General features: G+C 42.3%; 1 protein-coding gene across 4 annotated transcripts in view; it reads left to right on the top strand.

Annotated features, from left to right (window-relative positions):
- The window catches only part of PDGFC (platelet derived growth factor C), a 617067-nt gene that overhangs the window by 509788 nt on the left and 80279 nt on the right, over positions 1-27000 (top strand). For all 4 annotated transcript variants that reach the window (XM_083172335.1, XM_083172307.1, XM_083172325.1 and 1 more), the window contains one exon: positions 22254-22434. In XM_083172335.1, the coding sequence (XP_083028461.1) occupies positions 22254-22434 (181 nt within the window). The remainder of the gene's footprint in view (positions 1-22253; positions 22435-27000) is intronic.

The raw sequence follows: 27000 nt of genomic DNA, 5'->3' as shown, positions 1-27000 counted from the left end.
AGGAGCAACTTCGTATTGATTTGTTACTTATCTATAAAGACATACAATATAAGGAAAATATATCCTTTCTATGATACATTGAGGATAATAGTGTACAATATACATAAAACTATAATAACTAACAGAACAACTTACCTACTGTACATACAGTAATATAAAAAAGTCTGACATACAGTAGGTGCGCTCTCAACAGCAGCTGGAAAGGGGTTTGTAAATACCCACTATATTATGCACAAACCAAAGAGTAAAATTCAAGATGATACCATCACTGTGGAAATAATATAAATGGAGGATTTGTGGGGGAAAAATACACTAGTATATAGATATGTTAATAAATGTAAATGGTGCAAATTTCATATATAAAATTTTAAACATCCTTCCATAAACAACCTCATATGGTCACTTCTAGCAGTGCTGATTTCCAAACTGTGGTTTGTTATTCCTCAATTATCTCTCAGCAGTAAGCAGGTTTATGCTGTCTCTGTAGGAGTATTCCACATGGTGTCTAAACACTGCAGAATTCAGTCCCATGTAAGTATATCCGGGAATAGTGAGCAGGAGTCCAAAAGGCAGATGTACATTTAAAAGACGACTCAACGCATTTCGCTGGTCAATAGTCATCCAGCCTCCTCCTGCCAGACAGCTTATTTGCCTCTGTTTATATACAGTGTATATGTATATATATATATATATATATATATATATATATATATATATATATATATACAGTATATAGATCTATATAAGAAACAGTATTCCACAAACGCGCTAAAATGGGTAGAAAACTATAAGCTAATGTATGTGTATTTATTGAAACCAATACAGAAACAATAAAGTAAAGAAAGAGGAGCACTACCATCAACCTAAAAGATAGGCATCCGAATAAAATCTATGATTAACCCAGTGGTTCCCAATATTTTTTGAAATCACAGCACCTTAGGATATCAAAATGTGTTTACGACACCCCTAGGCAGGGCCGCCAACAGGGGGGTGCCGTGGGTACAGCTGTCCTAGGCTCCGGCTTCTGGAGGGGCCTGGGCAGCTGCCCACAGTGGCACGGCGCCACCTCCCGCACAATGCATCACCGACCCGCCGCCCCCCAGCCAGGCATGCACAATACACAGTGCAGCCTGCAGAGCGCCGAGCCTAGGATACAGAGGGGCTCAGCGCTCTGCAGGCTGCACTGTGCAGTGTGCGCTCCCAACCATCCATGAAGGAGGGAGATGCCGTTCCACCACTGCTGGAGGGAGATGCTGCGCCGCCGCTGCTGGAGGGGATGCCGCACCGCCGCTGCTGGTAAGTAATAGTAATTGGGAGGGGCACAAAAAAAAACAGAAAAAAAATATTACTGATACTGTTGCTGCAAGGTGACTAGCCCAAATTGAGCTAAAATAGGCTCAACATAGTATGAGAAAAGTCTGAGCAGGCGAAGTGGTTAATTTGCCTTTTAATAAAATAATTTTCAGTATTAATGTACAATAATGCAATATCCTTATTTGAACATAGTTTTTGTTCTTGCCAAAAAGGGACATGTAACAAGAGAAGCAATATGTACACTATGTATTCCTTGAAATTTGCTGAGTCTGCATATTGGCATCCAAAGGATTTCCCTCTGACACACAAACAGCTCGTGGTCTGGTGCTCCCAATACACAATACCGGAATGTGGAGTTTGGAAGTACAGTATGCAACGTTTCTTCCTGTGCCATTGTTTTGTGTAATGTAGTCAGATACTGGCCAACTGAGAGATACTGAGCAAATACTTTTGGTCCACTGAGAAAAGCGATGCATTGTATGTATTCCAAGTAATTTATGCAGCTTGGTTTGGATTTAGCCTAGGAGACAAATGCAGTGAAAAAATGCTATAGGGAAAGTTTGGAAAAGATTGAACTATGCAGTGATTTTTTTATATTATGTGCTAATTTATCATTTACAGATTTCAATTCAAGTGCTATTTACCTATATGGGGTCCTCCATAAGGTTTTGATCTCCCTAATCAGCAACCTAGCAGTGTCTGTGAATGGTCTTGGCAAAAGCCACATACAAAGGACTATGGGCCTTATTCAGATCTGATCGCAGTACAAATTTGTTTGTAAAATGGGCAAAACCATGTGCACTGCAGGTGGGGCAGATGTAACATGTATAGAGAGAGTTACATTTGGGTGTGGAGTGTTGAAACTGAAATCTAAACTGCAGTGTAAAAATAAGGCTGCCAGTATTTACCCTGCACAGAAACAAAATAACTCACACAAATCTAACTCTCTCTATACATGTTACATCTGCCCCACCTGCAGTGCACATGGTTTTGCCCATTAGCCAAACAAATTTGTACTGAGCTCAGATCTGAATAAAGCCCTATGGGAGGAAAGGAAAGGCAACTACTGTACTGTGTGCCCTGGAAAAACATCTTATTTCTCTGTTCTTAGCCTCTTATTAAATAAAGAAAAGTATAGGAAAGCCCTAACGCCAGTGAAAAGGTTACGGTTTAAATGGTAGACAATGTCTGGGTCGATGATCACTAGTTCGACCACTAATGGTCGACAGTGACTAGGTTGACCTCTTGAAATGGATGACATGCCCACGGTTGACATTGTCAAAAGGTCTACACAAATTTATGGTCGACATAGACATGGTCGACATAAATAATGTCGAAATGGGTGTTCTATGTTGATACATGTTGACATGGACACCATATAAGTGTACCGTGTCCCCTCACATTATATTCCCTCTCTATGACCACGGGCATGGGTCATAGGGTTGACACTATGAAGGTCAACATTCATTGGGTTGTCCAATAAAGGTCGACCCATGAAATAGGGTCAGAAGGTCAACAAAAGCATTAGATTGACATTGGGACGGTCGACAGTCAAAAGGTCGACATGAGTTTTTCACATTTTTTGCCCCAAATTTTGCCAGAAGTTGACATGGACACTGTATCACTATACCGCGTCCCATCGCATGGCTCGCTGCAACCAAGAAGTTTAGTAAGCAGATACACACAGCCCAATGTGCGCCAGCTCGAAGGCCTCCCAAATTGGCGGACCCTTGGGCGGCAGCCTATTCAGCCCATACGTTAATATTGCTCTGTCTCTAAAAAGGAAAGATTTAGAAAAAGACCATACTGTAGCATGTATTAAATCAGGGATGGCCAAACCGGTCCTCGAGATCTACCAAAGGTCCACTTTTTCCAGATCACCTAGCTGGTGCACAGCTGCAGTCATTACTAACTGTCACATTTTCAAACCTTCTGCATTTATTCCTACTACAGATCCACAGGTTGCCTGGAAAACATGCACCGTTGGTAGATCTTGAGGACAGGTTTGGCCACCCCTGTATTAAATGATATCTATTAATTGATGGGTTACTATTGATAAGCGTCTCTTACTTTTTTTTTTAGAAGGTTTGATACATCTCCCCAAGAGTCAAATGCAGGATTTGTTGAGTTGTTTATCCAAGCACTTGCATGGAGAGTCCTATTAACTAGTTTGGCAGAATTACTTCTACCACTGTAGAACTATTTTCTCCATCTCACCATGGCAGTGCCACATTAATATAATTCATAGTTTATTAAATAGCATTTTTTATTGAAAGCGCTTTTTAAGTATTTAAAGGAAGGGGAATGCTGTACCCCGGGCCCCCCTCAGTCAGGGGCCCCCACCTTAGCACAGTGACATCACTAGCTCTCCTGATTCCTGTCCCAGCATATAAGTAGCGTAGAGGCTGATTCTATTCTTGCATTTGGCATAGATGATACAGTAGATTTTATTTGTCTATGTGTATTTTAAGGTTGTTTAAGATGTCTTTGTTCCTACAAGAAAACCTTATAAAAGAATTGTTTTTCAAGTAGGTGGAGCTACAAACAGCACCCATGCATTATTACACGATTAGTTTAAATCTAATATACATAATCCATATTTCTAAAATGACCCATTCCAAGAGTACAGCATCTTCTCTACCTGGACTTCACTCTTAATTTATGATTGCAATCACCTGCGTTTACATTTGTTTTATTACTAGCTGACCCTCCCGGCGTTGCCCGGCAAAACCTTGGGGGTTTTTAATTTCCAAAATTGCTGTAAAATTTCATCTTATGCTGTGCCAGAGGCCCAAGACTGTAATTTGTTAAAGCCTCCACCATAATGTTAGAATGTGTTTGCATTGATACTCAATGACAGCAATGTAATCAGGTGTGGTGTTGTTGTTTGAAACACACGGCTCCTGAGTTGATAGCTTGTGTGTGTTGATGAATCCCACGTCCACTCCTATTATTGCATAATACTTAATTTGGAAGTTAAAAATGTTATAGAGCTCAACTTTTTCCCCAATTCATATGTCAATTTCATAAAACTGCTACTAAAATGGGTCAGGATACTTCCCATTATCAGTACTTCCTTTCATTGCACAGTATCAGTCACTGGTACTCAGGTAAAGGTGTATGCTTAGAGTGGCAAACCGTGGCCTTTACTCTTATCTTTTCTTTTATACCACATGCTGCGTGTTATGATGGTGAGGGGACCTTCTCTGCCAGGTGAGCCAGGTAAGAATTATTAGGCCACATACACACACACACTAATCTATGCACAAGCAATGAATAAAGTACCTATCAGTGTCAGTTGCAAGAGGTTAGTGTCCATTAATCTAGTGTGATGGTGCTAATTCTATATTAACAACTTCTTTGGATCAATTTATGCATTCTTTTATATAGAAAATAAGATAAGGTGAAATATATGTTTTTGAATATAATGCATTTTAAATAATAGTAATACTGTTATAGTAATAATGCACATGTTTGTTGCCTGTACTTACTGTAAGACTATTATTAATACATTTTATTTATACGGCGCCACAAGTGGTTCGCAGCGCCGTACATAGGGCACATATCAGAACAATACAGGGTAAACAAGACTAAACATAACAGTAACTGAAGAACAAAAACAGCACAAGTGACAATTAGCAGCACCATTCTTAGTACACAATACAGCTGAGATGTAGGGAAGCAGAGGAACAGTCTGCATGTAACCAGGGGGTAAGAAGACCGTGATAGAAATGAATGAACACAAGTAAGAAGAGATGCGGGTATAGATGTTAGGTGGGCAAGAGAGCTGTAACTGACGTGCGAGAGAAGAGGGCTGTGAGAACAGGAGGGACGAGGGCTCTGCTCCGAGGAGCTTACAGTCTAGGGGTAAGATGCTAAGTTATTATTAAAACTTCTATATTTATAATGCCACCTTCTGTGAGTTAGATAAAAATCAACATTTTAAGGACACACAAAAGCATTCAAGACAAATATAAAATGAAAGCATTTAAAACGTATTTAAACAACTTCTCCCATGTACGGATCAGGACTCTACCTCCCATTGAGGCATTACTCAAGCTGAGATGGGCAGTCATACCCGGAAACAGTGGCGTAACTATAAATTTTGCTCCCCCCTGCAAAAAAGTTTATGGCGCCATCCAGGCTCCTCTCCAGCATGTTTCCCCAGTGTGTGACGTGATGACGTCACACGCATAACTGAGAAGCTGAAGCAGGAGAGAGGAAGAGAGACCAGCATACACTGCTGCTTCCCTTGGCTCCGACGCATCCCAGGCCACCCTAGCATGCCCATCCGCCCACCCATCCTGTACACAGTAGCCAATAGTCGGCTCTGTGTACAGTCAATTGAATCAGTGGGGGAATTTGTCATCTCTGCCATGGCCTCACCCTCGCTGCGGCTGACTCGCCTACAGTGCTCAGTCAGTGGGCAGCAGTGGGCAGCAGCAGGCAGCAGCATGTCATCGTGCGGGTGCCGGTGTCCACACAGACCCTGCTGCTGCTTGCTCCCCCAAGCGGCTGCTGGGGCTGCCTTACAGTAGTTATGCACTGCCCGGAAACACCCATACACAGAGATCTGAAGAACAATTTCAATACAAATGTATAAAAGGTGATAACATATTTTAAAACAAGAAAATCATATGGCAGCAGGTATCAAGAATGAAACCTATAGACATTTGCGTTAATAGCCTTGTAGCCAGTTTGGACAAGGCTACCATACTATTTTGCAAAATAGGATTCCATCGTGAAGGCCGGAGGGTGCTTCATACTAACACTTCCTGACCACACTCTATAGCATCCTTTTCAACCTTATCATTCTACTAAAAGATCCTCTAGAAATGGCCTTCCTAATACCATCACCTCTGTTTTGAAGTCTTGCTGTAGCTGTGGTTGATAGAAAATAAATGAGTAATTCATAAATTCCCAAATGAGAACAGAAACTTTGTCGACAAACCAGACTTGTTTGTTGAACATAAAAGGATATAAATCCTCAACAGTTCCCTGGGGAAAGACATGAAATAGGGAGTAATTATTATAAACCACTTAGTGCTATATGCTCTGTATCATGTTGCCGTGAGAAAGTTATGTTTCATTGGTTCATAAAACAGGTTTTATAAATCCTTTTTAGGTTGATTTAAACACTTGTAAGTAGTGTAATACAATACCTGTATTTATATTGTAAGGTAGAAAAAAGTTATCAACTGATTATTGTTTATAAATGTATATATAATTATGAAGTCTTCCTCATTTTCTCATGTACCTGTTAGAAATAATAATAGTAATAATAATAATAAAAATAATGATAATTACATGAAATATATTTAATAAGTAAATGTTTAGTTAATTGTTTATTGGAAATTTTACAATGGTTATAAATATATTAATATTAACTCATAGTAGGTCTGTTTTCTAGATGCCCATAATGATCAAATATCTACATATATAAATATAAATCAATAGGTAAAAAGTCTTTATAACGTAAACCATACTCATTCGACACTGTATACAGATGGAGCAGCTTTCTTCCAGCGGGGGTCTGGCGGTCGGATCGCCAACCGCCAACCCCCAGCAGCTGCCAGAAGGGGCAGGGGCGAATTTAGGGGTCAGGCCGCCCCTAGGCACAACATTTTTGTGCCCCCCCCCCCTATTTTTATGTAATCATACATGTATATACATTGTTATTTATATATTTCATTTAAATTTAACTGTAGCCCACCTTAATATTTTTTAAGCACTCTGGACTGCTCACTGTACGGAGGACCCAGAGGGAGGGAGGCACTTATTAGTACAGTGATTAGCACAGTGTCTCCGTCAATCTCTCTCTGGCTCACACACTGTGACTGACTGAGCGCAGGGAGGATCTGTGCGCCGCTCAGCTCAGCTGCTGGATACACAGCAGCCAATAGACTGTGTGTCTGTAGAGTAGCTAATGGGCGGGAGCCGGCAGCAGTGAGCCTGTGCTATTTCCGGACGCACAGGGGGACCGTCGGACCCAGCCACTAAGCGGTGATGTAATGTGCATGGCAGAGTGGGCGGGCAGTGGAGGGTGACGAGCGGCGCTGCCGCCGACATATGATAATTCATGTCTGCGGCGGCGGCGCTCGTCACTCGCCGCTGCCCACCTATTGTGCTATTTAACAGAATGTCAGCCTGCCTGCCACCCTTCATTTGTGCCGCCCTGAGGCCGGTGCCTCACGGGCCTAGGCACAAATCCGGCCCTGAGAAGGGGGCGTGCGTGCATGAGACGCACATGTGTCCCCTTCCAACAGAGCTCCCCACTGGATCCCACTAATTCCCCCACCTCCCTGCACCTCCCTTAACCCTGCCCGTCTCCCTGAAGGATATCCCTGTATAAAAGATAATAAATATTCAGTTTATATCAAAACAAAAGCCTAACATCACATACTGAATAACCCACATATACCCACAAATACATGTACTTTAGTATAATCGTTATATACAAAAATTCCATATAAAATCATCTGATTGATATAAATACTCATATGATCTTCCACAAGTGAATAACAAACTGCAACAATAATCTTACTTAATAGTGCCATGCTATAAAATTAACTTTAGTAGATCAAAAACATAAAGAATACATTGACTCAAGTTTATTTACAGTATAGTAAGAAATAATAAATACTGCAAAAATGAATATGAACACTGAACTACTGTACACAGAGTAATCAATGAAAGCAATTAACAAGTATAGCTTCACTCAAGAGAAATACCCCCATGTTAACTTTGTTTAGTCCACCACAGACAAAATATGTAATTAGAGATGTCCATGCTAGATTAATGTTGACTTTAGACTGGGGTTTCTAGACCAATTATTATATACTCTGTGGCACCCTGAGAGGTGGGGGAGCATGTACTATTTTCCCAGGCTGTTGGAGGTGCCCAGCAGATGCCCATGTCCTGCTGCTCTCTTCCCCTTACAGATCCGCCATGCAGGTAGCGAGAGAATGGACTGCTGCTGCAGCAGCTTCTCTTCCCAGCTGAGCACACGCTGCCGAGTGCTGAACTGGGGTGAGGCAGCAGCAGTCAGTCCTCTCTATAGGGCAAATGTAAGTCTGGAGAAGAAATAAACTGGAGATAAAGTGGAGATAAAGTGAAGGGAAATAAAGCACCAGCCAATCAACTCCCAACTGTCATTTCTAAACACAGTTCATTGGCTGGTGCTTTATCTCCACCTTATCTTCAGTTTATCTCTTCTCCAGGCTTAATACATCTGCTCCTATGTCTGGCCACACCTCTCCCACGTTGCTTCCCTTTCCAGCCACACTAAATATAAGTACTTGCCCCGATGCTTGTACAAGTCACAGATCTATATATATATATATATATATATATATATATATATATATATATATATATAGAGTCTTACAAAGAGGTCCGGCACACCAGCTCCACTGTAAGTGACTTGGCCTGGGTGCCCGTCAGCCCAGAGCATTCCTCTGGTATGTAGATAGTTATAAGGAATAGACGTCACTCCAGGTGCTTTTAAATCACAGTAGTTTACTGCAAGTCAGCGGCGTTTCAGGCAGGGGGCCCATCTTCAGGACAATACTGTAAGTTATTGTATGTATACAGTATATACATATACACACACATACATACTGTACATGCCCCTGAACTCATTTTTTAGATTGCAACAGTAACATTTCTTTTGGCAGCTTTAAGTTATATTTGACAACATGGGTCAAACATAGCTTTATAGTTTTCTCTGCTGCATCACAAGTTTAATATCAAACAGTGCAAGTAGTTTCCTATAATCTTATGTTTGACAATTCAATAAGACTTTTTGTGAGCAAACTGAGCTTATGCATCTGTGAAAATGTGACTGCTTCTGCATTAGCTCTGAATTTGCTTTGGAGCACATACAGTAGTCTGCGCATACACCACATGCTGTATCCAATTTCACAAGTAGGTGCGATGGGAGATTAACATGATTGCTGTCGGGAACCTCATTTCAGCTCTGTGGGTAGTGTTCTCAGCAGTGGCAGGCCTAGGTGAATAAACAAAAAATTGGGCCCCCTCCTCCTCCCCAACCCAATAAGTCATTGCTGTCCTGGGCAGCAATAAGCCCCGTAGTCCTCAAGGCCCTGGTGCAATGAGCCTGTGCACCAATTATAGTTCCGCCTCTGAGTGTTCTCACAATGTATATATTCAATAATAGAGTAACAGAAAAACCCATAAAAACTAATACATAATGTAATGCATACCTCCCAACTGTCCCGTTTTTCGCGGGACCGTCCTTCCCCTTCCCGCGGCCGGCAGTGTTCCGCAGCGTGGGGGGGGGATGTCAGTTGGGAGTCCCCCCAGCCTGAAGGGAATAGATGCTGTCTATTCAGCAGCGCAAAGGGCGAAAAAACAGGGGCGTGGCCAATGTTCCTTCTAATTTTACGAAGGCTGTGTGCGGCAAAAGATTTTGGCTGTGCAACTTTGGAAGGAAATTAAAATTTTTGTGCGTCACTTATATATAACTGGAAAATGACGTTCAGCATTTGTGTTAACTTTACTTCAAAATGATATTAAACATTTAATCATTCAAAACACAGCACACAATGTAGTTAATGCGTGAAACGCACATTAATTGAGTCCACAACTGCAAAAAGGGACCACTGCTGCTTTGTGCGCTCTGTTGTAATGTCTGTGCGCACGCTCGTCGAGTTGTGTGCGCGCGCACGTGCGCACAGCTTAGAGGGAACACTGGGCGTGGCCAGACAGCACCCTCATTTGCATAGGTCACACCCCGGTTACACAGGTCATGCCCCCTTTTCGGTGCGGCGTACAGCTGCTTCGTGCGAGTGTACCTCTTCAGAGGCTTCACAAGTTGGGAGGTATGGTAACGTAATATTATCTTAACATAGTCCACCCTTCAGGATATATCCATCATGTTAGAAGTTGCATAAGTGAAGCTTTAGTTTTAAGTCCGCTGTGATAAAGACAATATAAGATATACCTGTACATTAATCTCCATAAACTGTACTTAACTTTCACTTATGGGACTAGGGGCCAAATGCATTAAGCCTTATCAAGTTAAAAAGTGGAGGGGGATAAAGAGTGATAAAATACCAGCCAATCAGCTCCAAACTGCCATGTAACAGGCTGGGGTTGAAAATGGCAGTTAGGTGCTGACACTCTTTATCATACTCCACTTGTCATTTGTTACGGCTTAATATATTTGGCCATAGATGTACTAAGGTTCAAAAAGTGATAAAGTGGAGAGTGATAAACTACCAGCTAATCAGCTCCTAACTGCCATGCTACAGACTGGGTTTGAAAATGACAGCTGTTGGCTGGTAGTTTGGCACTACCAACTTTATCCCTTTTTGAAGCTGAGTGCAGTGCAGTAAGTAGCAGAGTAACAAAGCTGGTTCTGTGGAGCAGGGAGATGGGTGCAGCAGGTAGCACGGAGACTGAGGTGATATCGGGAGAAAGCCGTAGGAGGAAACAGCTGAGAGGGATCTCAATAAATCCCTCTGCTGCACAAGTTGCCATGTAACAATCATTTTGTGAACAAATTTGAGAGCTGTATGCCATAGTACCAAATATATAGTGTAACACTGCCAATTGGTAACTGTAAACAATTATTTTAATTGTATCAACATATAAAGCCAGCATATACTGTAAAAAAAAACATATATCACCCTGAAAGGGAATGTAACAAAATACAATAGGACTGGTGACTGTAATCATGGGCGTCGGGCGGCATCTCAGGCACTTGGTAAGCTGCATTGTTTGCAGCTTGCAGAGCAAACCTGAATTAGGCCCTCTGTACGGTGGAGTTTAAAGGATTTTTTAGGTGGATGGAGTTAAAAGACAAAGTATACAGTAACATGCCAAAAGCTTTGTAGAAGAGATGCAGCTGTGTTGGCACAGAGTGTAGAGAACAGACTGGCATCAGAGTGCAGGTGGTTGTTTATGGATTAACGGCGATTAGGTCTGAGATATTGTGATGTGAGAGGGAATTTCATATTACTTTGCATGACGTAGACTATAGAAAATTTGGAGCATGGAAAACAGTCAATGTAAGAATGGATCTGTAGATATTGTGAAGAGTAATAGGCCAGAGTCTGGATGTGGTACTCCGAACATGAAAGAGTATTTTCTGTATGTAAACAATTACATATACATGGAAATGATAGACTAGCTTTCACATCACACTTTTAAAACGGTATATTGCTGTTTTTTTGCCTTTTAAAACGTTTAAGGCTGCAGTGTGAAAGTGTCATAGTTGAAATACCATTTAAAGTGAACTGGTATTTCAACACGTTTAAAAAGCAGAGTCCTACCCATTTTAAAGCCAATTCAGAGCCGTTTTTTTGTGCTGTCTGAATGGCACTGAAATGGTATTTAGTAAAAAATAAAGGTTAGAGCTCTGTGATAGGCTGTCCCTTGTCTTGTGTCCCTTCCCTGAACCAGGAAATAAGCTGTGGGTAGAAACATGTTCAGAGGTTAAACGGCTTGACTGGTGATGTGAATGGTACTTAACCCCTTCCCGACATTTGACGTACATTTACGTCATGGTCGGGAAGCACTTCCCGACACATGGCGTAAATGTACGTCATGGATTTAAACTGTCACCGCGTCTATAGACGCGGTGACAGTTTCAACATGTCTGCTGTCCCTGACAGCAGACATGTCCGTGCATGCCCAGGGGGGGCTGCGATGCCGCCCCCCCGTCGGCGATCGCTGTGATTGGCTGTTCAGTGTGAACAGCCAATTACAGCGTTTTCCTGTGTCACCGGCGAATAACGTTCGCCGGTGACACGGGATCAGAGGTGATTGGTGCTGTAAAGTACAGCACCAATCACCGCGGGGTGTAAGGGTGACACTGGTGTCACCCCACCTCACCCCGCCCGCCCCCAAAGGCCGTGATTGGTCCGTCGGACCGACGGACCAATCACAGCCAAGGAGGGGGATTTAAACTAACGGTGACTGCACTGCAGACGCCATTCCGGTCTGGAATAGCGTGCAGTGCGGTCACCGTACCCCCCTGCCGCCATACTGACCAGAACCTTGCTCCATACTTGCTCCATACTTACCTGATCGCTGCTTCATCACTGCTTCCTGGATCCTGTTGCTACTTGTGCCTTCCTGTGAAATTGTGCTGCTGCAGTGTACTAGCTAGATAGAGAGAGAGATAGAGAGAGATAGAGAGATAGAGAGAGATAGAGAGATAGAGAGAGATAGAGAGAGATAGAGAGAGATAGAGAGAGATAGAGAGAGATAGAGAGAGAGATAGTGTCAGAGAGTGCTATATTTTGTGCTGCTGCAGTGTGATATAGTTATAGATAGAGAGAGAGAGATAGAGAGAGAGAGATAGATAGAGAGGCCTAGTGACAGAGTGCTATATTTTGTGCTGCTGCAGTGTGATAGTTATAGAGAGATAGAGAGAGAGAGATAGAGAGAGAGATAGTGTCAGAGAGTGCTATATTTTGTGCTGCTGCAGTGTGATATAGTTATAGATAGAGAGAGAGAGATAGAGAGAGAGAGATAGATAGAGAGGCCTAGTGACAGAGTGCTATATTTTGTGCTGCTGCAGTGTGATAGTTATAGAGAGATAGAGAGAGATAGAGAGAGAGAGATAGAGAGAGATAGTGACAGATTGTGCTATATATTTTTTATATAACTGACTGCTGCCCCCTCCTTTTGTGCTGATCAGTATAAATTAACTGATCAGCAACTTTTTGGGGGCGCAGGTTTTTTTTTATATAGATATACCTGTCAGTGCTGCTGCTGCAGTGTCATAGAGTGATAGATAGTGAGAGATAGAGAGATAGAGAGAGATAGTGACAGAGAGTGATAGAGAGTGCTAAATTTTGTGTCTGCTGCCCCCGCCTTTTGTGCTGATCACTATATCTGAGGTGATCAGCAACTTTTTTGGGGGTACAGAGGTTTTTTTTTTTTTATATATACCTGTCAGTTGCACCAAAGGTTGTGCACCTGCTGCACCTCACTGGTAATCAGTGTCGCATCACTGATCACCTTTTTTTTTTGTGTGTGTGCTGTGGGGTATTTTTTTAATTTTTTTTTTACACACACTGTGATTTTGTGGGTGTCCTGTGGCCGCTGTGCGCTGATCAGTGACGTACATCACTGATCATCTTTTTCGGCACAGGGTTGATCGATTTTTTTTTTTTTTTTGATCAAATTCCTGTTGCCTTTGAGCGCTGTTCAGTGACAGACGTTACTGACCAACATCTGTGCTCAATTTTTGGCGCAGGACCTTTTTTTTTTTTTTTAACCCCTTAAATTTTTTATTTTTAACCCCTTCATTTTTTTTTTTTTATTGGTATAAAGTATTTTTTTTTTTCTGCACCACATACACACTACACACTACATACCCCCCGGATTGAAATAAAGTTTGTACCCCCCCCTACACTATACACGTGTTGAAACATTTCACTACCAGTAACACAAAAATAAAAATGGCATCCCAAATGTCCTCCCAAATGTCCTCCCAAATGTCCTCCCAGTCATCCAGGAGAATGTATTCAGTGGAGGAGGCATATGCCATGCTTGCTTCTGACTCTGACACAGCCAGTGATGCAAGCGGGGAATTTGAAGGATTCGCCTTAAGCTCCTCTTCCTCCTCTGGTGATGAGGGACCCCCTCAAAGACGCCCCCGTAGAGCAGCTGAGACCCCCCCCCCAATAATTGATCTCGTATGGACCCCACCACCAGACAATTTTGAGCCCCAGGTTCCTGAGTTTTTGGCCATGCCAGGAATCCAATTTGATTCCACAGGTCTCAGAGAAATTGACTTTTTCAAATTATTTTTCTCTGATGATTTTATAAATTTAATGGTGGACCAAACTAATTTATATGCCCAGCAGTTTATTGCTCAAAACCCCACGTCAGGTGGACCCCTGTAGATGCAGTAGAGATGATGACGTTTTGGGGTCTGGTGTTTCATATGGGCATAGTAAAAAAGCCAGAAATTAGGCAATATTGGAGTACAGATGTTCTGTACAGTACTCCATTTTACCGTATGGCCATGACCCGGACTCGATTTGAGACAATTCTTAAATTTGTACATTACACCGATAATGCACAGTGCCCACCCAGAGATGATCCCACCTTTGACCGGCTATTCAAAGTCAGGCCGGTCATTGATCATTTCAGTGCCAAATTTGAAGAGGTGTACATCCCTGAAAAATTTATTTGTATCGACGAGTCCCTTATACATTTTAAAGGAAGGGTTAAATTCCGCCAGTACCTTCCCAGTAAGAGGGCAAGGTATGGCATAAAAATGTATAAGCTGTGTGAAAGCACCTCAGGGTACACCCACAGGTTTAGGGTTTATGAAGGGAAGGATTCAAGAATTGAACCGCCAGAATGCCCCCCCTCCCTCGTAGGTGTTAGTGGGAAAATTGTCTGGGATTTAGTGCACCCCTTCCTGGATAAAGGTTATCACCTCTATGTGGATAACTTTTACACCAGCATCCCCCTGTTTAAGGCCCTTGGTTCAAGAGGTACAGCAGCTTGCGGTACTGTGCGCAAGAACCAAAGAGGCCTCCCAAAAACGCACATTGCCCAAGTAATGAGAAGGGGTGAAAGCAGGGGAATATGCAACGAAAATATGTTGTTGGTCAAATATAAGGACAAGAGGGATGTCCTTATACTGACAACAATTCACGGAGACAGTACCACCTCCGTCCCTGTACGAGGTACCAGTACCCACACCTCAAAACCTAATTGTATCCTGGATTACAATAGGTACATGGGCGGAGTGGATCTTTCAGATCAGGTACTGAAGCCGTACAGTGCCCTGCGGAAAACAAAAATCTGGTACAAGAAGGTGGCCGTGTATATCATCCAGATGGCACTGTATAACGCTTACGTGCTATTCCGTTCTACCGGCCAGAGGGGGACATTTATGCACTTTCAAGAGGAAGTCATAAAGGGCCTAATATTTGGGAACCAGCAGGCAGAGGGCCCCAGTACTTCTAGTACTGGCCCCCGTATTGTACCAGGGCAGCATTTTCCTGATGAAATCCCCTCCACTGGAAAAAAGGGCAGGACACAAAAAAGGTGCAAAGTTTGCTATAAAAAGGGAATAAGAAAGCAAACTATTTTCCAGTGTGACACTTGCCCCGACAAACCCGGCCTATGTATAAAGGAGTGTTTTAAAATATACCACACATCTATGGAATATTAGGTTCATAATTTCACCGTGCTTCGGGGGTCTTGCTAATGCCACATAGCACCCACCATTCATTCCACCAGAATCTGAGCCGCAAAATCCAAAAATCACTCCTTCCCTTCTGAGTCCTGCCATGCACCCAACTGGTATTTTTTGGTCACATGTGAGGCATTGCCGTACTCGGGAGAAATTGGGGCACAGATTTTGGGGTGCTTTGTCTCCTTCATTCCTTGTGAAAATGAAAAATTTTGAGCCAGAACTGCATTTTTGTGTAAAAAAATGTAATTTTTCATGTTCACTGCCCACTTGTATCAAAATTGGTGAAACCCCTGGGGGTTTGAAATGTACACTATACCCCTAGATGAATTCCCTGAGGGGTGTAGTTTGCAAAATGGGGTCACTTGTGGGGGGGTTCCACTGTATTGGTGCTTTGGGGGTCTTGCTAATGCGACATAGCACCCACCATCATTCCACCAGAATTTGTGCTGCAAAATCCAAATATCACTCCTTCCCTTCTGAGTCCTGCCACTTTTTGGTCACACATGAGGCATTGCCGTACTCGGGAGAAATTGGGGCACAGATTTTGGGGTGCTTTGTCTCCTTCATTCCTTCTGAAAATGAAAAATTTTGAGCCAGAACTGCATTTTTGTGTAAAAAAATGTAATTTTTCATTTTCACTGCCCACTTGTATCAAAATTGGTGAAACCCCTGGGGGTTTGAAATGTACATTATACCCCTAGATGAATTCCCTGAGGGGTGTAGTTTGCAAAATGGGGTGACTTGTGGGGGGGTTCCACTGTATTGGTGCAACATAGCACCCACCATTCATTCCACCAGAATCTGTGCTGCAAAATCCAAAAATCACTCCTTCCCTTCTGAGTCCTGCCATGCACCCAACTGGTATTTTTTGGTCACATGTGAGGCATTGCCGTACTCGGGAGAAATTGGGGCACAGATTTTGGGGTGCTTTTTCTCCTTCATACCTTCTGAAAATGAAAAATTTTGAGCCAGAACTGCATTTTTGTGTAAAAAATGTAATTTTTCTTTTTCACTGCCCACTTGTATCAAAATTGGTGAAACCCCTGGGGGTTTTAAATGTACACTATACCCCTAGATGAATTCCCTGAGGGGTGTAGTTTGCAAAATGGGGTCACTTGTGGGGGGGTTCCACTGTATTGGTGCTTGGGGGGTCTTGCTAATGCGACATAGCACCCACCAAAATTCCACCAGAATCTGAGCTGCAAAATCCAAAAATCACTCCTTCCCTTTTGAGTCCTGCCATGCACCCAACTGGTATTTTTTGGTCACATGTGAGGCATTGCCGTACTCGGGAGAAATTGGGGCACAGATTTTGGGGTGCTTTTTCTCCTTCATACCTTCTGAAAATGAAAAATTTTGAGCCAGAACTGCATTTTTGTGTAAAAAATGTAATTTTTCATGTTCACTGCCCACTTGTATCAAAATTGGTGAAACCCCTGGGGGTTTGAAATGTACACTATACCCCTAGATGAATTCCCTGAGGGGTGTAGTTTGCAAAATGGGGTCACTTGTGGGGGGGTTCCACTGTATTGGTGCTTGGGGGGTCTTGCTAATGCAACATAGCACCCACCAAAATTCCACCAGAATCTGAGCTGCAAAATCCAAAAATCACTCCTTCCCTTCTGAGTCCTGCCATGCACCCAACTGGTATTTTTTGGTCACATGTGAGGCATTGCCGTACTCGGGAGAAATTGGGGCACAGATTTTGGGGTGCTTTGTCTCCTTCATACCTTCTGAAAATGAAAAATTTTGAGCCAGAACTGCATTTTTGTGTAAAAAAATGTAATTTTTCATTTTCACTGCCCATTTGTATCAAAATTGGTGAAACCCCTGGGGGTTTGAAATGTACACTATACCCCTAGATGAATTCCCTGAGGGGTGTACTTTGCAAAATGGGGTGACTTGTGGGGGGGTTCCACTGTATTGGTGCAACATAGCACCCACCATTCATTCCACCAAAATCTGTGCTGCAAAATCCAAAAATCACTCCTTCCGTTCTGAGTCCTGCCATGCACCCAACTGGTATTTTTTGGTCACATGTGAGGCATTGCCGTACTCGGGAGAAATTGGGGCACAGATTTTGGGGTGCTTTTTCTCCTTCATACCTTCTGAAAATGAAAAATTTTGAGCCAGAACTGCATTTTTGTGTAAAAAAATGTAATTTTTCATTTTCACTGCCCACTTGTATCAAAATTGGTGAAACCCCTGGGGGTTTGAAATGTACACTATACCCCTAGATGAATTCCCTGAGGGGTGTAGTTTTCAAAATGGGGTGACTTGTGGGGGGGTTCCACTGTATTGGTGCTTGGGGGGTCTTGCTAATGCGACATAGCACCCACCAAAATTCCACCAGAATCTGAGCTGCAAAATCCAAAAATCACTCCTTCCGTTCTGAGTCCTGCCATGCACCCAACTGGTATTTTTTGGTCACATGTGAGGCATTGCCGTACTCGGGAGAAATTGGGGCACAGATTTTGGGGTGCTTTTTCTCCTTCATACCTTCTGAAAATGAAAAATTTCGAGCCAGAACTGCATTTTTGTGTAAAAAATGTAATTTTTCATTTTCACTGCCCACTTGTATCAAAATTGGTGAAACCCCTGGGGGTTTGAAATGTACACTATACCCCTAGATGAATTCCCTGAGGGGTGTAGTTTTCAAAATGGGGTGACTTGTGGGGGGGTTCCACTGTATTGGTGCTTGGGGGGTCTTGCTAATGCGACATAGCACCCACCAAAATTCCACCAGAATCTGAGCCGCAAAATCCAAAAATCACTCCTTCCGTTCTGAGTCCTGCCATGCACCCAACTGGTATTTTTTGGTCACACGTGAGGCATTTCCGTACTCGGGAGAAATTGGGGCACATATTTTGGGGTGCTTTTTCTCCTTCATACCTTCTGAAAATGAAAAATTTTGAGCCAGAACTGCATTTTTGTGTAAAAAAATGTAATTTTTCATTTTCACTGCCCACTTGTATCAAAATTGGTGAAACCCCTGGGGGTTTGAAATGTACACTATACCCCTAGATGAATTCCCTGAGGGGTGTACTTTGCAAAATGGGGTGACTTGTGGGGGGGTTCCACTGTATTGGTGCAACATAGCACCCACCATTCATTCCACCAGAATCTGTGCTGCAAAATCCAAAAATCACTCCTTCCCTTCTGAGTCCTGCCATGCACCCAACTGGTATTTTTTGGTCACATGTGAGGCATTGCCGTACTCGGGAGAAATTGGGGCACAGATTTTGGGGTGCTTTTTCTCCTTCATACCTTCTGAAAATGAAAAATTTTGAGCCAGAACTGCATTTTTGTGTAAAAAAATGTAATTTTTCATTTTCACTGCCCACTTGTATCAAAATTGGTGAAACCCCTGGGGGTTTGAAATGTACACTATACCCCTAGATGAATTCCCTGAGGGGTGTAGTTTGCAAAATGGGGTCACTTGTGGGGGGGTTCCACTGTATTGGTGCTTGGGGGGTCTTGCTAATGCGACATAGCACCCACCAAAATTCCACCAGAATCTGAGCTGCAAAATCCAAAAATCACTCCTTCCCTTCTGAGTCCTGCCATGCACCCAACTGGTATTTTTTGGTCACATGTGAGGCATTGCCGTACTCGGGAGAAATTGGGGCACAGATTTTGTGGTGCTTTGTCTCCTTCATACCTTCTGAAAATGACAAATTTGGAGCCAGAACTGCATTTTTGTGTAAAAAAAATAATTTTTCATTTTCACTGCCCAGTTGTACCACAATTGGTGAAACCCCTGGGGGTTTGAAATGTACACTATACCCCTAGATGAATTCCCTGAGGGGTGTAGTTTGCAAAATGGGGTCACTTGTGGGGGGGTTCCTAACTTTTAGCATCTTATGGTGCCTTGAAACCTACATGGTGCCTAAAAAATAATCTCATAAAAAGGAGGCTCCAAAATCAAGTAGGTGCTCCTTCTATTATGAAGCCTGTGGTTTGGTCACCGTGCACACTAGGGCCACATATAGGATATTTATGAAAACAAAAGAATTGGGGGAATCAATTTTTAGTCACATTTCTCTAGTAAAATGTACTGTGTTCCTTATAAAAATGTATTAAAATTGCAAATCTGCAAAAAAAAAGAAATTTTGAAATTTCACCTACACTTTGTTTTAATTCCTGTGAAACACCTAAAGGGTTAACAAACTTCCAAAATGCTGTTTTGAATACTGTGAGGGGTGCAGTTTTTGAAATGGCATCATTTATGGGGGTGTCTCACATACAAGTCCCTCAAAGTCACATCAGAACTGAACTGGTCCCTAAAAAAATCAGTGTTTGAAATTTTCTTGAAAATTTGAGAATTTGCTATTCATATTGTAAGCCTCCTAGTGTCCCAAAAAATTAAAAGGAAGTTGAAATAATGATGTCAACATAAAGTAGACATATGGTCTATGTTAGTTATTCACTATTTTGAGTGGTAAGATTATTTGTCTCACAAGCAGAAAATTTAACATTTTGCAAATCGCTAAATTTTCCATTTTTTCACGATATTTTGGTATTTTTCACAAAAAAACACAGACTGTATCGACCCAAATTTACCACTAATTTGAAGTACAATGTGTCACGAAAAAACAATCTCAAAACCACTGGGATAAGTAAAAGCAAAAAAAAGTTATCCCCACTTAAGTGAGACATGTCAGATTTGAAAAAAAGGGCTCTGTCAGGAACGCAAAAACTGGCTCTGTCAGGAAGGGGTTAAACGGTATTTTTAAATGGTAATCTGCTGCAATATGAACACTAGACCCGTTTAAAATACCATTTAAAATTAGAGTTTTTCAAAACGTTTCAAAATGTTTTATGTGATGTGAAAGCTACATAAAGTTATGTTATAGAGAGAAATACAATTCATCTGGAATTGTAAAATTCAGAAGGAAGAATGTGTTACTGTATACAAGGACTAATTACAGAGCACAAACTATTTATAAACACACACTGTAGCAGCCCCTAAGATGGTTAATATTTTTTTCAGATCCTTTCAGAGGTTTATAGATGCCCAGGGACACACAAATTAAGAGGCACCACCCCCTCTTTCTTAAAAAAAAAAAAATATATATATATTATTCTAATGCTTAACATTTTTACAATTTTGAAATAAAATACTGATATACTGCACTATTGGTGCTTTGGGGGAAATTTACATGGGATCAGATTCTCTCTATTATCTTCTAGAACATTGCTGGCCAACCTGTGGCTCTCCAGCAATTGTGAAACTACAGATCCCAGCATGCCCTGCCATAGTATTATCATTCCCTATTAGCAATACTTTCCTAACATCTGGAGAGCCACAGGTCGGCCAGATTTGTTTTAAAAGTTGCTAAATGAAAAGAAGTAGAATCTGATTGGTTGCTATGGGCAACATCCCATCTTCAATAGAAATCCCATCTTAAGCTGAGTACACACGGAGCAATATGATCGCTGGCAATATATTGCTCAGCAATCATATTGCTCAGTGTCCCGTTTTCATCAGCGACCAGAGATGGTCGCTGATGAAAATTACACACTACCGGAAGAAGAGGCAGGGGAAGTCGCTCAGCGACCATATTGCCAGAGATTTTTGCTTGTGTGTACACAGCTTTAGTAAATCTATCCCCTTCAAATGCAAAGCTTTTCTAGCATAGGGCCAGATTCTCTAAGCTTCAAAAGTGATAAAATGGAGAGTGATAAACAGCCAGCCAATCAGCTCCTACCTGCCATGTCACAGGCTGTGAAAAATGTCATACAAGAGCTGATTGGCTGGCTGTATATCACACTCTATTTTATCACTCTCTATTTTATCACTTTTGAAGCTTAGAGAATCTGGCCCCAAGTCACTAGGGCCCTTATTCTGGTTGGTGCGGTCGAGCCGCATATGCGGCTCCGACCGCACCAGACGAATCCCCGCCTACAAGACGGATCGGCACGGCCGTCCGTACACGGACGGCTGCCGATCCGCATGAAAATGGTGGAGGCGTACGCCTCCACCATGGTGGGAGCTGCCCCCTGCATTCGATGGTCGTCGACCATCGAAGGCAGGTCCGCACGCCGCGGCAGCTCCCGCAAGCTGAGACCACACGGACAATCGTCCGTGTGGTAGCTTGTATGGGGGCTGAAAGCTGACATCCGGCGACGTCAGCTTTCCGCCCCCATGAGTTGCGTCATGGCCTCATTACCATGCGTACGCCCCGCGTTTGCATGGGAACGCCCATGAAACGCGGGGCGTATACATAGGGAAATGAGGGCATGAAGCCCCTCACGCCCCTATACGCCCCCTTTGCGGCGTACTAACGTTATGTGCGGCGAATTCGCCTGCACATGCGCAGATTGACCTCTGCGCATGTGCAGACGGAAAACATCGGCGGTACGGCCGCACGCGGGCCGTACCGCACGAACCAGAATAAGGGCCTAGGTTTGAACTTTTATTACTTGGGAAATTCCAGGAGTCAGAAAACAAAAACAAGAAGTTATAAATGTTTGAGGCCCCCTGCCAGTCAGAAATCCCCCCCCCCCCTCCTCCTCCCTAGCCTTCACACCTGCAAGGGGCCTGATTATCTGTTATGCACTAGCTCCATTAAAGCTAATTTTCTAGGCTGCACCTGCTATACCATTGCACTGATTGGTTGCTTTGATAAACCGCATATTTGTAAATCTGTCCCATACAGTAGCTGGCTGTTCTGTTATGACATTTATTCAGCAACTTAACCACAATTGTATTGGAGTTTACTTTGTATTTGTATCTTATCAGGTTTGATTTTGTTGAGATTGAAGACCCTCATGATGGAATTATCCTCGGGCGCTGGTGTGGATCTAATGCTGTACCAAGCAAACAAATATCAAAAGGAAATCAGATCAGAGTACGATTTGTATCTGATGAATATTTTCCTTCAGAACCAGGATTCTGCATCCATTACTCTCTTCTCACCCTGGTAAGCAGTTTGTTTCTACACTCGATATAGTAATTAACAGAGAATGCTGGGCCTTTTGTAACCTGATCGTTTTAGGTCATATGCTCTGAATAGACCCCCAAAAAGTTAATGAAAAGTAAACAACTTTCTTCGGCAAGCAATGTATTCCTTAGGTGAAACCTAAATATATACCCAGGTGTTTTACTTTGCTGATGTGGGATGTGTCAGTGATTTCACTTTGTGGTTAGTCATGTGAAAGTTCTTGCATAACTTTTTTGTTTTTCCAGTTTGCAAAGAAATTCAATATCGGTAAATTATGTTTTTTTGGGAAATAATATCATTCGAAACAAACAGTAACTGCCAGATTATGATTCTACATAATACTGTGATGATTATATGCATATGTAGTGGTTTTCTGTTCCTTCCATCTAATTTTCACAAGCAAGATGCATAGATACTGTACATAAGTCTTCATCCAATGCAAAGCAGTGTAATGAGAGCTTGACTAGAGTTAACCCTTGTTCTGAGTCCCAGAGGACTGCAAGACTATAGTAATACCTGCTGGAGGAACAGACAATGGAGGCAGGACGGATGTGAAATAACTTGTATTTAGCAGGTACAATACAGGTAAACAGGTACAAGTGTCAGGCAAGGTACAGAAGACTTCCAAATACAAGCAAAACAAGACTTCTGACAGGCAAGGCTAAGAAGGCTATAACTGGCCCTGAAGCTCAGGGCAAACACAGCTTTAAAGCAAGACCATGCCAATCCCTACAGCACACAGATACAGGCCCCTAAATCCTTAATATGTGCTGGGAATGGTAATCAGAGAACAGCCTGACCCAGCTGATTACACCAGCTGGGACTGCTCTCAGAAACCATACCTCTAGCCATTAAGAGGGACTACAGACTGAACACAATGGCAGCACCTCTGGCCACACAGAGGTACTGCAGACTGAACACAACGGCAGCACCTCTGGCCACACAGAGGTACGGCAGACTGAACACAACGGCAGCACCTCTGGCCACACAGAGGTACTGCAGACTGAACACAACGGCAGCACCTCTGGCCACACAGAGGTACGGCAGACTGAACACAACGGCAGCACCTCTGGCCACGCAGAGGTGCTGCTGTTATGTTTAGTTTAAACATAACAGCAGCACCTCTGGCCACCCTGAGGCACTGCAGTCCGAACACAACAGCAGCACCCCTGGCCGCACAGAGGCACTGCAGACCTGAAGCCAATTGTAGCACCTCTGGCAAACCAGAGATACTGCAGGCCAGAATGGTACCAATGGCAGTCCTGACAACACTAATAATTAGCTATTAATCTGCATAGGTAAAGGAAATGGTCAAGCTACTGTAGATGAGCTTCTTTATTTGGTGGTGACAGATAATTTCATGCTCAAGTTCTTTCCTTAAGCTAGGTTCCTTAAACTGATATAATTATATAGTCAGCCAATCAGCCAAGTAGTACCCAGCTTTACCCCCTGTGACCTATGACCTAGACATAGCTAAGAGTGTACCCTATGGGATCAGGAGTTCAGCAGCTTAAGTAGTAACTGCACATAAGATGCAGCTTTCCAATCTGACAGTGGTTTATTGGCTAACACTCATGTATCACTCCAGCATACACACCTATAAAACTGTCTGGCCAATTATATCGCATAGGTGTGTACCCATCAGTAGTGCACTCCCCACAGCACAACAACAATTAAACAACCACTTACAACAGGGATGGGGAACCTTCGGCCCTCCAGCTGTTGTTGAACTACACATCCCAGCATGCCCTACAACACTTTTAGTATGGCCAAATAGCAAAACTGTAGCAGGGCATGCTTGGATGTGCAGTTCAAAAACAGCTGGAGGGCAGAAGGTTCCCCATCCCTGACTTACAATATATACCATAGATAGACAAAACCGTCATTCCATTATCCTATTACCATACCAGTGTAGCTGCTCTAAGTATTAAAATCTCAAAGATAGAGCATATATTTTGCATTAAAAAAATTTCAATAGTTTGATGTAACCCCATAGCACTTATTGATGTTACGTGCATTGCCCAAGTCAATCAATGTACATTTATTTACTTTATAGCAGCTCTGATCAGTATCTGTACATTATGGTTGGTATTGGACAATGGAATCCCTTAGGCAAATTATGCTTGGTTAAGATTCCTCCATAGATTTGTTTGGTCATGTCTATGTTACAGCATCCAGTCTTCTCTACCATAGTAAGTGGTGGTGCATACAAGGTGCAACATACTCATGTCAGGACATTCTATGGATAAATTAAATAAAAATATTAAGAAACAGCGCTTATTACTTATAGCGTGGTAATACATACATATCTATATATATATATATATATATATATATATATATATATATATATATATATATATATATATATATATATACTGTGTATATATATATATATATATATATATATGATATATAATATACAGTATATGGAAAAAAAAACCATCACAATCAGAAAATGTCAACCTCTAACAACCTTTTCATGATCTAAATCAGTTTGAATCATTTCCATAGGACCTCATGAATTCGTCTTTCTACACATCTCTGTTTACAAGAAAACACTGTAAATAAGGGAATTGGTCCTGTTACCGTCATGTACAATGTTTCAGTGCTGCTTTAACAGCCATTCAATTTTAATATGATCCTGATGAACAATAATTTTTTTTACTCTTGCCGCAAATATATCTTCCCCAGACGTTTTTAATTAGCATAAATCCCCACTGAAAATCTGTTTGTCCAGTGATTATAGTGTAGAAATGCTTTCATAGTTACGTAATGCAACCTGCCACCTACAGCAGTTTGTTTGACAAGTGCCTGTGAAAACCTGCTTTCTCTTGCTGATTGGATGGACACAAATAGCCATTTATACTTTCAATTAAAAGTCACTTGAGAGCCGCTTGTCACTTTGCATACTTGTAAAATAAGAGACAGTCCTAGCCAAAACAATGGAAGGTAATGTAGTATTTTGATATATATATATATATATATATATATATATATATATATATATATATATATATACAGAGACAGGCGGCACTCGAATGAAGGTCACAGTACAAGCAAGTAGTGTAACGTTTCGATGTATTTTATTGTTCACATCGTCTTCAGGCTATAACAAAGTGTACAGTCAAAAGAACTCACAACTCACCTATATACCCCACACTGTGATGCAAGTGCGTTCAGGTGTGCAGGCTCCACGGCGGAAGGAGGACGCCCAAATAGTGATGTCATTCCCTCACCCGCCGGTGCCGTAGCAACCACGGACGCTATAATGCAATAAAAACTTTATTTAAAAACAAATGGCAGAAGTGTGGTAGAACATATCCATAAGTAACAATAATAACAAGAAGGATACATACATGAATGGATACTTGAAGGCAATACACATCAAAGAGGCATAATACAAATATAGAGTACTTTGCAGATAACACATTACGTTAAACCAGTGGTTCCCAAACTGTGTGCCGCGGCTCCCTGGGGTGCCTCGGGACACTTGCAGGGGTGCCACGGGTTGGTGGTGCTGGATCAATTCAAATTATTTATGGTTAATTATTTATGGACAAAACCAGTGCTGGTGGCTGCAAATCATAAACTATGTGTACAAACAGAAGCAAATCCTGCCCTTTACCACATAACTGAACATCAGGATCACATATAAACACAATCTAATTATTTTTATATATTTTTCTACCTTTTTGGGGGGCCTAGGGGTGCCGTAAAAAAATTCTGATACTCTAGGGTGCCGTGATTCAAAAAAGATTGGGAACCCCTGCGTTAAACATTAAAGAAAAGAATGCAGACCCAAATGCTCATTTAGGCCGCCTGGTGCAATAGTATTTAAACGGAAAATCCATTTGGACTCCGTTTGCAGCAACTTGCGTGATTAGTTTCCACCACGTATGCTGGCGGGTACATGATCAATAATCATGTAGCGCAACATAGATAGATTATGCCCCGTCAGCATAAAATGCCGGGCAACCGGCTGGTCACTATGCTTAGTTGCGATGGCTTCACGTATCGCATGGCGATGAGCGGCCATGCGAATATGCAGGTTGCAATCGGTCTTGCCGACTTAACTAAGACCACACGGACAAGTAATTAGATACACTATGTGTGTTGTAGTGCATGTGACCCGGTGACTGATAAAGAAACACTTGCCACTGAATGGATGCCGAAAACTGTCGCCCACAACCAGTGAGTGGCAGGTAATGCAATTCAAACAATGGAATCATCCCTTTTTCAGGGCTAAAAATGAAGAGGAATTAGTGTCACTGCCACTCACTGTAAGGTCAGCATGCACTACCCAGTCGCATATATTGCGATCACGGGTATAGCATGGCATGATCCTAGTGTCTTTCAGTCCAAGATCAGGGTCAGTCTGAACAATAGGCCATAGTTTCTTACACACACACCCCCCCCCCCCCTATATCAGAGCTGGCAGTGCTGAAATGGTTAACCCACAGGAGTTTGTGGGAACCTGCTTGTTTAACTTTTTTGGTTAACAACTGATGTCTAGGAATGGCCAAAGCCCTGCGCTTGTCTGAA

This window comes from Crinia signifera, chromosome 1 (assembly GCF_055691185.1).
Source record: "Crinia signifera chromosome 1, ASM5569118v1, whole genome shotgun sequence".
Classification (NCBI taxonomy): Eukaryota; Metazoa; Chordata; class Amphibia; order Anura; family Myobatrachidae; genus Crinia; species Crinia signifera.
Note: the sequence above shows the minus strand (reverse complement) of the source record. Positions and strands in the feature narration are given on the sequence as shown.